This window comes from Periplaneta americana, chromosome 16, assembly GCF_040183065.1.
Source record: "Periplaneta americana isolate PAMFEO1 chromosome 16, P.americana_PAMFEO1_priV1, whole genome shotgun sequence".
Taxonomy (NCBI): Eukaryota; Metazoa; Arthropoda; class Insecta; order Blattodea; family Blattidae; genus Periplaneta; species Periplaneta americana.
This window is the reverse complement of record NC_091132.1, coordinates 176,171,617-176,185,182: the sequence shown is the minus strand read 5'-3', so window position 1 is coordinate 176,185,182 and position 13,566 is coordinate 176,171,617. Positions and strand designations below refer to the sequence as shown.

The following is a 13,566-nucleotide window of genomic DNA, read 5'->3' as shown; positions in this document are numbered from 1 at the left end:
CCTAAGAACCTTATTCTCAAAAACCCTCAATCTCTGTTCCTCTCTCAAAGTGAGAGTCCAAGTTTCACAGCCATACAGAACAACCGGTAATATAACTGTTTTATAAATTCTAACTTTCGGATTTTTTGACAGCAGACTAGATGACAAAAGCTTCTCAACGGAATAATAACAGGCATTTCCCATATTTATTCTGCTTTCAATTTCCTCCCGAGAGTCATTTATATTTTACTGTTGCTCCAAGATATTTGAATTTTTCCAACCCTTCGAAGTATAAATCTCCAATTTTTATATTTCCATTTCGTACAATATTCTGATCACGAGACCTAATCATATACTTAGTCTTTTCGGGATTTACTTCCAACCCTATCTCTTTACTTGCATCAAGTAGATTAATTTGTCAACATCTAACTTGATTACAAGGAAATTTGAAAAAAGGGATTCTTAAACATAGTTCGGATCAGGCAGGACTGTTCAAATAAAAAGTAAAATCTCCCAACCATTAAACAATTAAATGACAGTAGCAAAAAATGTCAAAAGACGATGTAAATCGTAATTTCCGCCAGAAAATCCGTCAGCTACGTTGAAAATCCCTCAGTTTTGACGGAATTTCCGTCCAGTTGGCAACATAATCCAGAAAGCTGTGCGTTTCACAGTCACGGTCTTCTACGTGAACTGAACAGTGATCACGGCAATACGGCATTCCTAATTACTGCTGAAATTTACATAAATTTGGTGGATTAAGCCTAGTTATTCTGTGCTAATATTGGACACTAGTAAAGCTTAGGAGTGGCAGCAGGAAACAGGTACATAAATATTATTTTTTCATTCACATACAGCAGCATATTCTTACTTTGCATTCCACACAAATTTACGAGTAACGAGACTGTATCCACACATCTACGTGGCTTTCAATCCAACTTTCCGTTGTGCTGTACGTCGGCATATACTGTAGCAAAGGAATTGATTTCACCCATTGCACATTTTTATAGAAAAGCTTGGTACAGGACATATATGTAGGCCTACATTTAAGTAATACGAAATGTTTATTTTCAGTCAATGACTTTACTTTCTATATTTGTAAGGTACAAGTCCTTATATTACATAATTTAATACTGGATTAACGCTTTCGTCGGTCATGCCGACATCATCAGATCAACTTTTTATGCAGCAATATCATCCCTAATAGGTACATATGTCTCTACAATCAAAATACAATATACATTAATGAGCATAAAACTTAATAAAAAACAACATAATTTAGGACATCAATATCTCTTTTCTTGTGTAAATATATCCTTACTGTCAATTGATTAAAATCACGCGTGTGATTACAATGCATGTACATATATGAAAGTGCAAGCCTTCACTAATAAATTAATAAAATTGCAATCTATATGATATATTATGTGAAGAGATTCTGGTCAATGTTACTTATGTCCCGCCCACTATAGAGACATAGGCCAATTTTACACATATTTAGTATAACTTGTTGCTTTGACAGGTTAGGTTTGGTTAGTTTAGGTTTTTGTTATAGCCTACCTTGCATATACGATTACAGCGCAACGTTGGCAATGATAAAAGTGAAATATTCGTTCAGTGGGCGTTGGATACTCTACATTCACCAAAGTTGTTGTGGTTGTCGTTTATGACATGATATGTTTCTATGTTAGGTTGCCTTTTGATGTTAATTAACGGCATAAGTTTGAACGTACATTATGACCGGTGATGCTCTTCAATCTAAGATAGAAGTAATAAAGTTAAGTAATTAAATTAAATAGGCTAGAATCGAAAATTCATTGTCAAATACGTGTTTGTTAAGTATGAAAATCATAACATTGTGACTATATTACATTAAGAAGATATGACATTAAATAGGTGTATTATTAGATCAATTTAAGTGTGTGTATATATATATATATATATATATATATATATATATATATATATATATATATATACACATATTATTAAGTTAATGACTTAACTTTAATGAAGAGATATTAAAGATTTTTATAAAATGAATTCAATTTCGTATGACGTGTTACGTGGATGGAAACTTACATTTAAGACTTCAATTATTGCATAAGATAAATAATTTTTATAATTTGCTCTTATTAATTTGTGTTTATTGCATGCTCGCCGGTTCGCAATTTCCATTCCATGGATGTTTTATTATTTTCTGTCTGAAAATCATTAAGAACGATGAACCTTCGTCTATTTCTTAAAATCTTCATTAGCCACATCGTTTTTCATTCTTTTATCTTTTTTCTTACGTAACGACGATGCCCAGTGGGGGCAAAAGATATGTAGGCTTATAGCATATATTCATATACAACTTACTTTCTATTTACATTGGTTTTTAATGACTTATTGAGTTATTGAGAAACATCTTAAACGCATATCCCTGTATGAAATTATCGTATATTTTAGTTATTTACATATACGAGCAATTGAACAAGTGAAGGGAATTATGTTTGCACCAAAGTGTATGCTTCCTGGACCAAAATTATTGGGTTTTCGTGATTTAAATGCAGTTGCAATGAAGAAACATATTCAACTAATTATGCTTGCGCCAAATATAGATGCGCCCTGGACCAAATAATTTTATTTCAAGTTCTTAAATATTCTACTTAACAACTGGTATTTTATGAGGTTATCATGACTAGGATAACGGTACCTATTGTTAGTTGTTTTTATTTATATAATTAGGATATAAATGATGAAGTCTAAATGACTAGCGCTCTGGCGGTAAAGGATAGTATCTTGGAACGCCCCACAAGTTGTTCTGAAGATATTACTTCCGAAAGAAATCAGTATTGATGGAGTGTTGTGTAGTAGGCTATACGAAACTGTTGGCTAACTCTCTGCACAAAATTTTTGAACTTATACTATCCTATATTGTAGGTTGGGAGATAATGTCTAGACGACACATTTCTCGGCAAATGTCTAGTTCACGGACACCATTTTCAAATGATCGCCTGATATAATGCATGAAACTCCAGGGAACAATTCCCAGAATGCAGTAATTGACGTAATAATGAATATGCATTGGCAAAGATGTGATGAATTAAGCTGTCTTTGGAACTATATAAAAAACAATGTATAGTATATAATCATAACAAAGCACATTTTTCTCGGAGATGTACTACGTTTTCGTGTAGTATTCAAATCGATTTCGATACATTTACCGAACCGGTATTGAATACTATTGTGCCACCCCTGTTTTCATGCAGTTTTCGATACGTATTGAAAACGAATTGACTACGGAAGCTGAAGTTTCGAAAATAGTTATGTTGGTTAAATGTTAGCATGTTGGTCACTCTGTAGACCTTAGCAATAAACAATGCTGCGTTTTCTTAATGAGGCGCGTGAAAACTTAATGTTCTGGCGTTAATGAAGAATGGCAATATTGGTTTTCAGGAAAAAAACAAAATATTATGTATTACAACATACCTTTTCAACATATATGATTGCCCGCTCTGTTTATAAAACTACTGACAGATCAAACAAATGCCAAACGTTCACATGTATAGCTTATTGAGATCTTTTTTAATACGATACCCGTTTTCATGCAACTCAGTATTGAATACGATTCGATCCCCTTTTTACGTGTATCGACCTTGATAATCAGATCGTTTTGAATTCCCGTTTTCATGGATTATCTATATGGTAATCGAATTGATAATTGCCTGTGGAATGGTTATGGACATGAATGGCAACCATTATTGGCTTTGAAAAGCTTCAAACGTCTACTCAAAGGGAACTACACGTTTCCCCAAAAAACTGGAAAGAGACCTCCATAAACTGTAATAGCCTAAGTATAATTCAACATTTCTGTTATTAGTAGTATACGTAAAGTAGACAGTTACGCATTTATTTATTTAAATATTATATATTTTTTTTACGGAATTTAATAGTTCATTATGCAACGAGCCTATTATTGTAGTAATTAAGACGCGAGTATGTTTGTTCATGAAACGAGCGCAAGCGAGTTTCATAATTTTCATACGAGCGTCTTAATTACTATTATAGGCAAGTTTCATACGACTTTTTATGCTCGACCATATTTCTAACTTGAAATTATTCATAAGTATTCATGTTATGGTTATGTAAGTGAAGAGCGCAACTGATCTTCTAAATTGTGAGATTTGCGCAGATGCGAAAGTATTGATTTTTTCCGAGGAACGAATATCATCGACCTTGATATATACTCTAGAGAATAACATGAACATTAATCTTGATATAACCTGGAAATTGATTTAGAATTGAAAAACGAGATGACAAATTTAATTTATTTGAATATTATTTACAATTAACGCTAATTATTATAGTAACAGAACATAACCTTGTGCGACAGTATTGGATTTCCAGCCTCCGTGACGTTTCGCTAGTTGTCTTTCGATTGCATATCCGAGAATAAGCGATACTTGCGGTTTTATAATGCTACAATGGTGATTTGTCATTGGCTGAGCAACTGAACTATAATGAATAGGTGTACTTTAATGAGGTGCGTTAAAGGGCTACTACTAGGTGTATTATTACTACATTTCGGCATGGTCGAGCATAAAATTGTTTGTATAATCTTACCGTTAATTAAATTCTGTTTAATATACCCTAAACGGAACGTAGAGAAAAGATATCAACAATTTTTTAAGTAAGCTTAAAGGTTTATTTCTTGGCATAAATAATATTGGGGCATAGAATGGAAAAGATTATGAAGTTTCCTGTGGAAATAAAATGGGTAATTATGTGTAGAGTATAGCAAAAACTAGGTAGAATAGTTTCATCTGAGTAAAGTTATTGACGTTTACAAATTAAAAATTGAGATACTTATAGAGTTCGATTATTTTTGAAATTTTTTCCAAACTTCCATTTTCGCCGTACTTTAGCGTCATAAAAACGATAGAAATATTTTCATTTGTCGGAAAAGAACTACAACCCAACCTACCTAACCTAAGAACACATTATTATAGGTGGTTACGACGTTAAATAAGGCGAAAATGAAAGTTAAAAAAAAAAAAAGTTGAAAATCCATTATTACCAGCGAATATAATAAGCTCTGAAACTTACCAATTGGACGTGATGTGACTATAGGTTCTCCCAGTCTGCTTTGAAAATGACCACACTGTTTTCACACGCACAACTATCACATGATTAATTAAGAACTCACGCATTTCTTAGTAGAACTTGGTTAATAAAAAATCTACTTTAACCAAATCGAACGTTCGTATCTGCAAGATGTACAACCACGCTGACACCACATCAGACGTGTATCCACTGCCATCCTAGATCCAAATAAAAAAAAAGCAAAAGACAGAGCCTCGAATATTGCAATCGATCGATCGATCAATCGAACTCTACCATCCAGCAACCAATCACCCCATTGAAACCGCTAATTAATGTTTGACACTTGAAACACTTTCTCTTCCAATCTGCTTTCAAAATATCCCCAAAATTGCCACACGCACAACTATCAGATAACTCAGCATAATTAATTAAGTACTCGCGCACAAGACACGATCCAGTTCGACTGAAGTCGAGACAAAAGACAGATTCTTCAATACTGCAGTCAATCGATCACTCGAACTCCTCCACCCACCAAGCAATCACAACAACCCCCACTGAAAAAGGGCCACCAATCTTCACAACGCCCGCCGAATTCAAACCTATAAATTATAATAAATTACTAATAAAAAAAACATGTTCCCTTCACTTCCTACAAATAAAAAGCGGAACACTGTGTTCTTATAAAACTACCCTATAACCAAGAGCCCTTATTTAAAAACCCGCGCAATAGTCACACTCCATAATTACTTGCCTATTGGCTTATAAGGAACCAGGAGGTTCATCCCCGCTCTCACATAAGCCTACCATTGGTCCCTATCCTGAGCAAGATTAATCCAGTCTCTACCATCTTATCCCACCTCCCACAAATCCATTTTAATATTATCCTCCCATCTACGTCTCCGCATTCCCTAAGGTCTTTTTCCCTGCTGGTCTCCCAACTAACACTCTATATGCATTTCTGGATTCGCTCATACGTGCTACATGCCCTGCCCATCTCAAACGTCTGGATTTAATGTTCCTAATTATGTTATGTGAAGAATAAAATTAATAATAATAATAATAATAATAATAATAATAATAATAATAATAATAATGGCTTTATTTAACCTGGCAGAGTTAAGGCCGTAAGGTGTTCTCTTACACTCATTCAGGTTTAAAACCTGCTTACATAGTTGAAAATAAAACTGGATCAGAATTAAGTAATTACATACTGATACAATTTTGGTACATAATGAGATCAAAAGAGGTAGTTACATAAAAATTTACCTCATAAAATAAAAATAAACATAGTCGAATACATATCAATATTGTTGGGATCAAATACGAATCACATAAAAACAGAAGCCGATAATTCAATAAAAATAATGTACACAGTAAAAATAAAAATAAACACATTAATATATATTAGTATTAGATTACAATTAAGTAGGATTTACATAATTAAACCAGAAACCGACAATTTAATAAAATGTACACAAAAATAGATTAATAATAAAAAAACAACACAGTGGGATACATATTGCCGTTAAGTGTGATAAATAAACACGATTTACATGATTACACAATAAAAATAAGAAACAAAAAAAGAAAATAAAAAATAAAAATAAATACGGTTGAACACATTCCATTAAATATTTGCAACGCGTTAGGTCTGGCAACTCATCATAAGATATTTTTCTAATTTACATTTAAAGGAAATTAAAGTTCGGCAGCCCTTGACTTCAGGCGGCAGAGAATTCCAGTGACGAGAAGTAGCAACAGTGAAAGATGAAGAATAAAGAGATGATGTGTGGAGTGGTATTTCTAGCGTGTTATCGTATTGTGACCGAGTAATGCAGTTCTGCATTGTGTAACTTTCACCATTCTCCTGTAACTTCATCCCTCCTAGCCCCAAATATTTTCCTAAGCACCTTATTCTCAAACATCCTTGGTGTGTGTTCGCATGCGCCCACAGAAATGCACATACAACGCAGATGCCGAATTATTTACCAAGCCAGTAAGTCTACCCAGATAGCTGACATTCTGCGTGTAAATTTAAGTTTCTTAATTTTCTTTTTCAGTCGTAATGGACGTGATCAAGATGGAACCTGAGTGCGACCCACTGGCTGTACAGGCAAGTGGTATCGCGGATGTAGAAGCTAAGAAGCCTTCATCTGAGGTATATTGAGAGCAATTATATTTATTTTCTTAATGGTTCGTTTTTAACAAAATACCTTATGATGCAAAAAGTATCCTATAACAATTCCAAATGCGACTGTTCGTACAGAGCCAAAACTGACTACACGATTGCTGTCCTCGTGTCACTTGCGTCAACAGAGGTGCACGATCATCCTACCTGTACAGGGGTTTAGTATGGTTATCATTATATCACTAGCCTTAATAGCTGATCTATGGAAGCAGTTTTCGCTACATATTGTATCTCCTCTAATTCCTCAGAATGTTGTGTATCGTACACTGGCCGATATGTTTTGAAATAATTTCTTTTCCCGTCAAGACTCAAACCAGCTGTCCTTAGATAAGACTAGTCGAGACGTAATGGGTAGTGAGAGTAAAACTCAGGTACTTTCTCAAGGTTTGTACTTTGGAGTATGAGCGCTTTCTGTGACTATATACTCCTACCCACTAGAACATACTCATTTTTGTAAGAATAAAAGCATTCTACCTAACGCGAATATATACCCATTTCAACAGCCTTCTTAATCATTTAAACGTTAGTATATACTCGTGTTATATAGCCCCTTTGACCACATTGCAATTTTAAAGCTGCAAGTAATTGCAGTTTGCAATTCATATTTTGCAAAATAAACTGTAATTGTTAATTATAAGTAACAATGCAATCTAACCTTATCATTTCATAGTCATTCATATTTTTATAGATCTTTTTTTACGAAGAACATTTACGTGTTTAACCAATTTACATTTCCTTTTGTGAAAAGTTAAAGGTTTATGAAGTTCTTTGGATCCACATGGTCACGTATTTTTCTATATTTTTTCATGAGGCACTACAACGTTAAAAAAATTCTGAAATTTCTTCAGACTTAACTTTAAACTGAATAAAAATCAACAGATATTCAGAACTGAGCCTGCTACACACCATACTCATTATAGCATGAGAAATAACTTATAAAATGTGAATATACTAGCTTTTATTCTTAACAAATATGAGTATGTATTCTGTACAAGATGGACACTTGAGTATATTCTACGTATTCAAATGTTTTTATTCTTACTAACAAGAGTATTTACTAAACAAGTCTAATAGCCTATATACTATATACTCATTTTTTTTATCACCCAATGGGTAGTAAGAATAAAACTTAAGTACTTTGTCAAGGTTTGTACTTATCAGTATAAGTTCTTCCTGTGACTATATAGTCATAACCACTAGAACATACTCATTTTCGTAAGAATAGAAACATTCTACTTAATTCTCATCTCTATAGCCTTCTTGATCCTTTAAAAGTCAGTATATCCTTAGTTATAGCTTTTAAGGAACCCAGAGGTTCATTGCTGCCTTCACATACGCCCGCCATCGGTTCATGTCCTTAGCACGATCATTCTAATCTCTAGCATTATATCCCATCTCCCTCAAATCCATTTAATATTATCCTCCCATCTACGTCTCGGCCTCCCCAAAGGTCTTTTTCCCTCCCGTCTCCCAACGAACACTGTATATTTAAATTCAGTGTCGGAATGTTGGTAAGAAACGATGTTAGAGTTTTGAGTGGAGGCTGCTTAGAGTTGAAAGCAATTAACAGGAAAAAGATTGGATTGGATCGCTCTCGCCTGTTATAGCCCTCTGGACTACATTCTGTGTTCTCAAAGTCTGCAGCGAAAGACTCAATAGTCTGCTCAGAGGAAATTTATACTCTCAAGTCTGCCGTAGAAATTCTCGACTGTTTTCCTTTTCATTGGTTGAGTACTTCTTTGGAAAAGGTTTGGATGTAACATGCTGTCCAAGTGTTACATCCAACCTCATTGTACAGAGGTGTTCAGTTGATTTATTTATATTTGAGTCCAATTGTTCCCACGAATATGGAGGGTTGAAACCTTCCACACTGACTGGATACTGTGAGAGGTCGTCCTATTTCTAGGAGTGCCTGTGAACATCTTTATATGATACATTCCCCAATTATTTTGCTCTCTATTTTGCAGGAAGGAAATTCATTACATTTGCACGTCGCTGAAATAAAGACAGAATGCATGGACGACAGGTACGAAGTGAAATCAGAGATGCCATTTGAAGAAAATGCAGTAGCATTTGACTTGCCTATCGTGAAGAGTGAAGCTGAGGTGAGTGCAGTCTATGAAGTGTGTTGGTCGGTAGTTCTCTGTCTTATTTACTGGCTGATACGGCTGCTACATTCGGGGACCAGGGAATAGAATTGTTGCTCTCATTCTTTCAACTTCTCCATCCTGTAGTCATTCGTAAATCATTTCCACCTTGTTTATTGTCGTTGAGACTGCAATGCTGAATGTTCACTAAATTATATTAACTTCAATTTTTACATCACCACTGATAATTTTTGCCTTATCCGCTTTTAGTTCATTTTCTTGCCAACATAAAGTCGGGGGTTTAGAGTCATAACAGCGTATCTACAAAATTGGCTATTTTGACATATCTACATCCTTACTGACTTGGGGAACCAATCTATTTAATGACAAAACAGCGGAACGTCTATCTTTAACCGTTACGGAGATAGTGTGCTGCGTATCTACAAATGCACGTGATTATTTAATGTCAGAACAACGTATCACCTTATACGTTAATTTGGCTCCATATATAACGCTATGGTGTTGAATGTTAGAACAGCGTATGTGTAGATCCGTTGTTTTGTCTCTAAATGCGTATCACTTATTTTCAGATACGAAATCATAATATAGAGTATCTGCATCCTTATATTCATTAACTGTTGGTGTAATCCTTGAAATAAAGGATTTTAAAAGTTATTGTTATTCCTAGTGCACTCCAATTCTACATATTGTCGACCTGGTTGCCGAGTTGGTATAGCACTGGGCTTCTATGCCCAAGGTTGCGGGTTCGATCCCGGGCCAGGTCGATGGCATTTGTGTGCTTAAATGCGACAGGCTCATGTCAGTAGATTTACTGGCATGTAAAAGAACTCCTGCGGGACAAAATTCTGGCACATCCGGCGACGCTGATATAACCTCTGCAGTTGCGAGCGTCGTTAAATAAAACATAACATTTAACATTTATACATATTGTCGGTACTTTCAGTCATGCAAAGATATCGTTCAATGAACTTGTGCTGAGCAATCGATGTGTTTTTTAGAGGAATTAAAATTCTTGATCTCCTGAAAAATGTGTTACTGAAGAGAATTCAGATTCAGTTAACTTCCGCAATGCCTTTTCGACATTAAGGATCAATACTGAAGTCTGCAATGGTAAGATTATATACCGGTAATGTTGTTTCATTACTCGTCGCTAATATTCAGTTTTAGAATTTTGATAAAATCAACAGATGTAAAGTGCGTTATAATTGCTTATAAACCATTTTACTTAAAAATTAGTCACTACGTACATACTTCAAATCAAAATTATCCCTTTACGCACATTCCGAAAAGTACGGGCATATTCCATAGTCTGAAAGTTCAGAATATCTACCAAAGGCAAATCAATTGCTGGACGGTCAGTTAAACAGAAAGATTGCTCAAAATGTATAAAGAAATGCAATTTCAAATTTACTCAGGCTGAGTGGCTACCAATTCATGAAGAATTTTGGAATTTAAATGACACAGATAATCAGATTTTAACCAAAGATAGATGGTGAAAAATGGTAAGTCTGTCAGGCATAGTTTCTTGCAACACTCGATTTGCCTGAATCGTTCACACATGAAATGCTGTATGTATAAAAGGAATGAACATTATATAATTTCGAGAGATCAAAGAGGTCAGCACAAACCAGCTTGCCTAAGTCAGATGTTGTAATGGAAGGAATTACATTTCATATTAATAATTTTCGAAAAATAATATCACATTATGCCTGAAAATGTTCAGAGAAAGAGTACTTGCCTCAGTTAAATCGTAGGAAAATGTTCAAACTGTACGTTGAAAAATGTGAAAATGATGGCATAACTACTGAAAAGAATAATTTTATCGAAATATATTCACAACACAGAATTTAACTTGCCCTTCCATTTGCCTAAATGATTTCTGCGATACATGCTACAGATTTTCTCAAATGAATGCCACATGCAAAGAAATTCACTGTCAAGGTCAGGATGCTCACAATGAACAGAAATGTTCAGCGAGGGCTAGAAAAGACAACATTGATGCAGAAGCTTCCATTTAGCTGAATTTGATCTGGAGGCTGTCTGCTACTGTCGCAAAACAGATGCTAAAGCATTATTTAACGGGCGAAGATTGGCTGTGTACAACTGAACTGTATGCAATAAATTTTCTGTAGAGAAGTCACATGTTACGTGGAGTGAAAGAACTGCCAAACGTGGATCTGCAGAAGTTGCTTCATGTCTTTTTAATTTCCTACAGAAATGCAGATGGTAAGAAATGGAATTCCTTTTTCAAAACATGCGGTGGACAAACCAGAAATATAAAATATGTCTGTTATGTTTTTGCATGCTGTTGGGCATCTTGACATCCCTCTAATCAATGATATGTCCTTTGAGTCAGACTACAAATAGAGTACGACTCTGATCATGTCTCAGTAGAGAAAAGAACAAAATTATTTCACATCGGGATGATTGACTATTGTCAGAATGACAAACAAAAAAACCATATAATTGAAATTCAGCATGTACCGAATTTTTCAGAACTGAGGCGCTACATGAGAAAGGACAGAAAAGTTTTCAGTGATGTAAATAATGTCAATTGGCTCAAGATGGCCTGGTTTCAGTACAAGAAAGAAGACTTAGAACACACTTATTTTAAATACAGCAACAGGACTTCTCAAGAATTTGAGTTTAGAAGAATACTAATCCACAGAACTAAACCAAGAATGCGAGATTCTTTCACACTTCAGCCTTTGTTTTCTTCTCCAGCTCCTATTCAGAAACAAAAACTTAAAAGATCTTCTGGATCTACGCAATATGAGATTATTCCTGACCATTATCACCACAATGCTATAAGTAATTAATAAATAATGTTACAGACTGGAAAGAAGCGAAAGTTAATGATGATAATCAGCATTGTGATGCACTTGGAGAGCTATGATAAGTAGAGAAATCCGGTTAAGGAAGCCAGCTATAACGGATAGTAGGGGGACCATCGTGCTAACCACACGATACCTCTATTTTAGTTAGATTCCACCTCTGCTTAAGCATCTGTGCTTGAGGCCAGCAGCTGGCTGGTCGGTCTGGACTCTTAAAGTGCTGTAGCACTGTGATTATTATTATTATTATTATTATTATTATTATTATTATTATTACTATTACTGGGGACTATTCCTTCTTCAATATAACAATTTTTTACAATTGTTTCAGTGATACAGGTTTGTGTAAAAGTCATTGCACTTTGTTATGGTGAATTATGGTATATTGCCATCAGTTTAGTATTTCAAGCATTTTGGCATATTATCCAGCACCTTGCTAATCAATATTAGAAGAAAGACTTATAAAACTGTTTGTTTCACAATAATTAGATGTAATTACACATTAATATATACACAGTTCAGTGCATTATTTCTATTGTCATTAATATTAAACTCAAGTGTAACTTGCAAAAAGAACAATTTATTTAAAGTCAAAACAACGTATCTACAACACAGTCTTTTTTTTTTCTTATGTAACACCTAGCTTAAACACAAAAAAATTGTTGAGCGGATGTAAACATACTCTAATAACAACGAGTTATCACATATGTCGCACACAATAACGTAGGCGGTAACAGTGATAGTGTTTCAGTTGTTGCAAAACTTGTTTTGCATTTATCTCAAAACATGAATTTTGTAGATACGTCGTTATGACTCTAAATCCCCGAAGTGTTGTTACTATAATTTACTGCGTAGTAAGTGCTTACACTTGTTAGATGCGTTGGCATGGAATTTACAGGCAAACAATTATTTTAACTTAAATTATTTCTTTCTTTATTTACTTAAAGATTTATTTATTTAAATATGTACTTATTTAAATACTTATGTAATTACTTACTTATTTTTGTCTTATTCATATAGTATTTAAATATTTATTTATTTAAATGCTTCTTTATTTAAATACTTACCTCTTTAAATAGTTACCTATTTACTTTCTTACTTAATGCTAGCTTATACTACGACACTAGGTTTTGTAACTCGTTTTTATTTGAATGCGCATACGTAAATGTAATGGCGTGGCTGAGATTCAGCTGCTTCCAACTTTTCGTGAAATGGAACTTGTAGTTTCGAGGTTAAACACGTCCTGATCTGTGGATTGATTTACGAAATGAAGTGGGATATATATATATATATATATATATATATATATATATATACATACGTGAACGTGTTTGTGGGATTTAAATGACACAGACTTTAAGAATAGGCA

The 13,566-nt window shown here is 34.2% G+C and overlaps 1 protein-coding gene across 2 annotated transcripts in view; it reads left to right on the top strand.

Annotated features, from left to right (window-relative positions):
- Nucleotides 1-670: 670 nt before the first annotated feature.
- The window catches only part of LOC138692027 (zinc finger protein 664-like), a 105,572-nt gene continuing 92,676 nt past the window's right edge, over nt 671-13,566 (top strand). For both annotated transcript variants that reach the window (XM_069814835.1, XM_069814830.1), the window contains exons 1-3: nt 671-803; nt 7,128-7,225; nt 9,223-9,360. In XM_069814835.1, the coding sequence (XP_069670936.1) occupies nt 7,133-7,225; nt 9,223-9,360 (231 nt within the window). In that variant the 5' untranslated portion in view covers nt 671-803; nt 7,128-7,132. The remainder of the gene's footprint in view (nt 804-7,127; nt 7,226-9,222; nt 9,361-13,566) is intronic.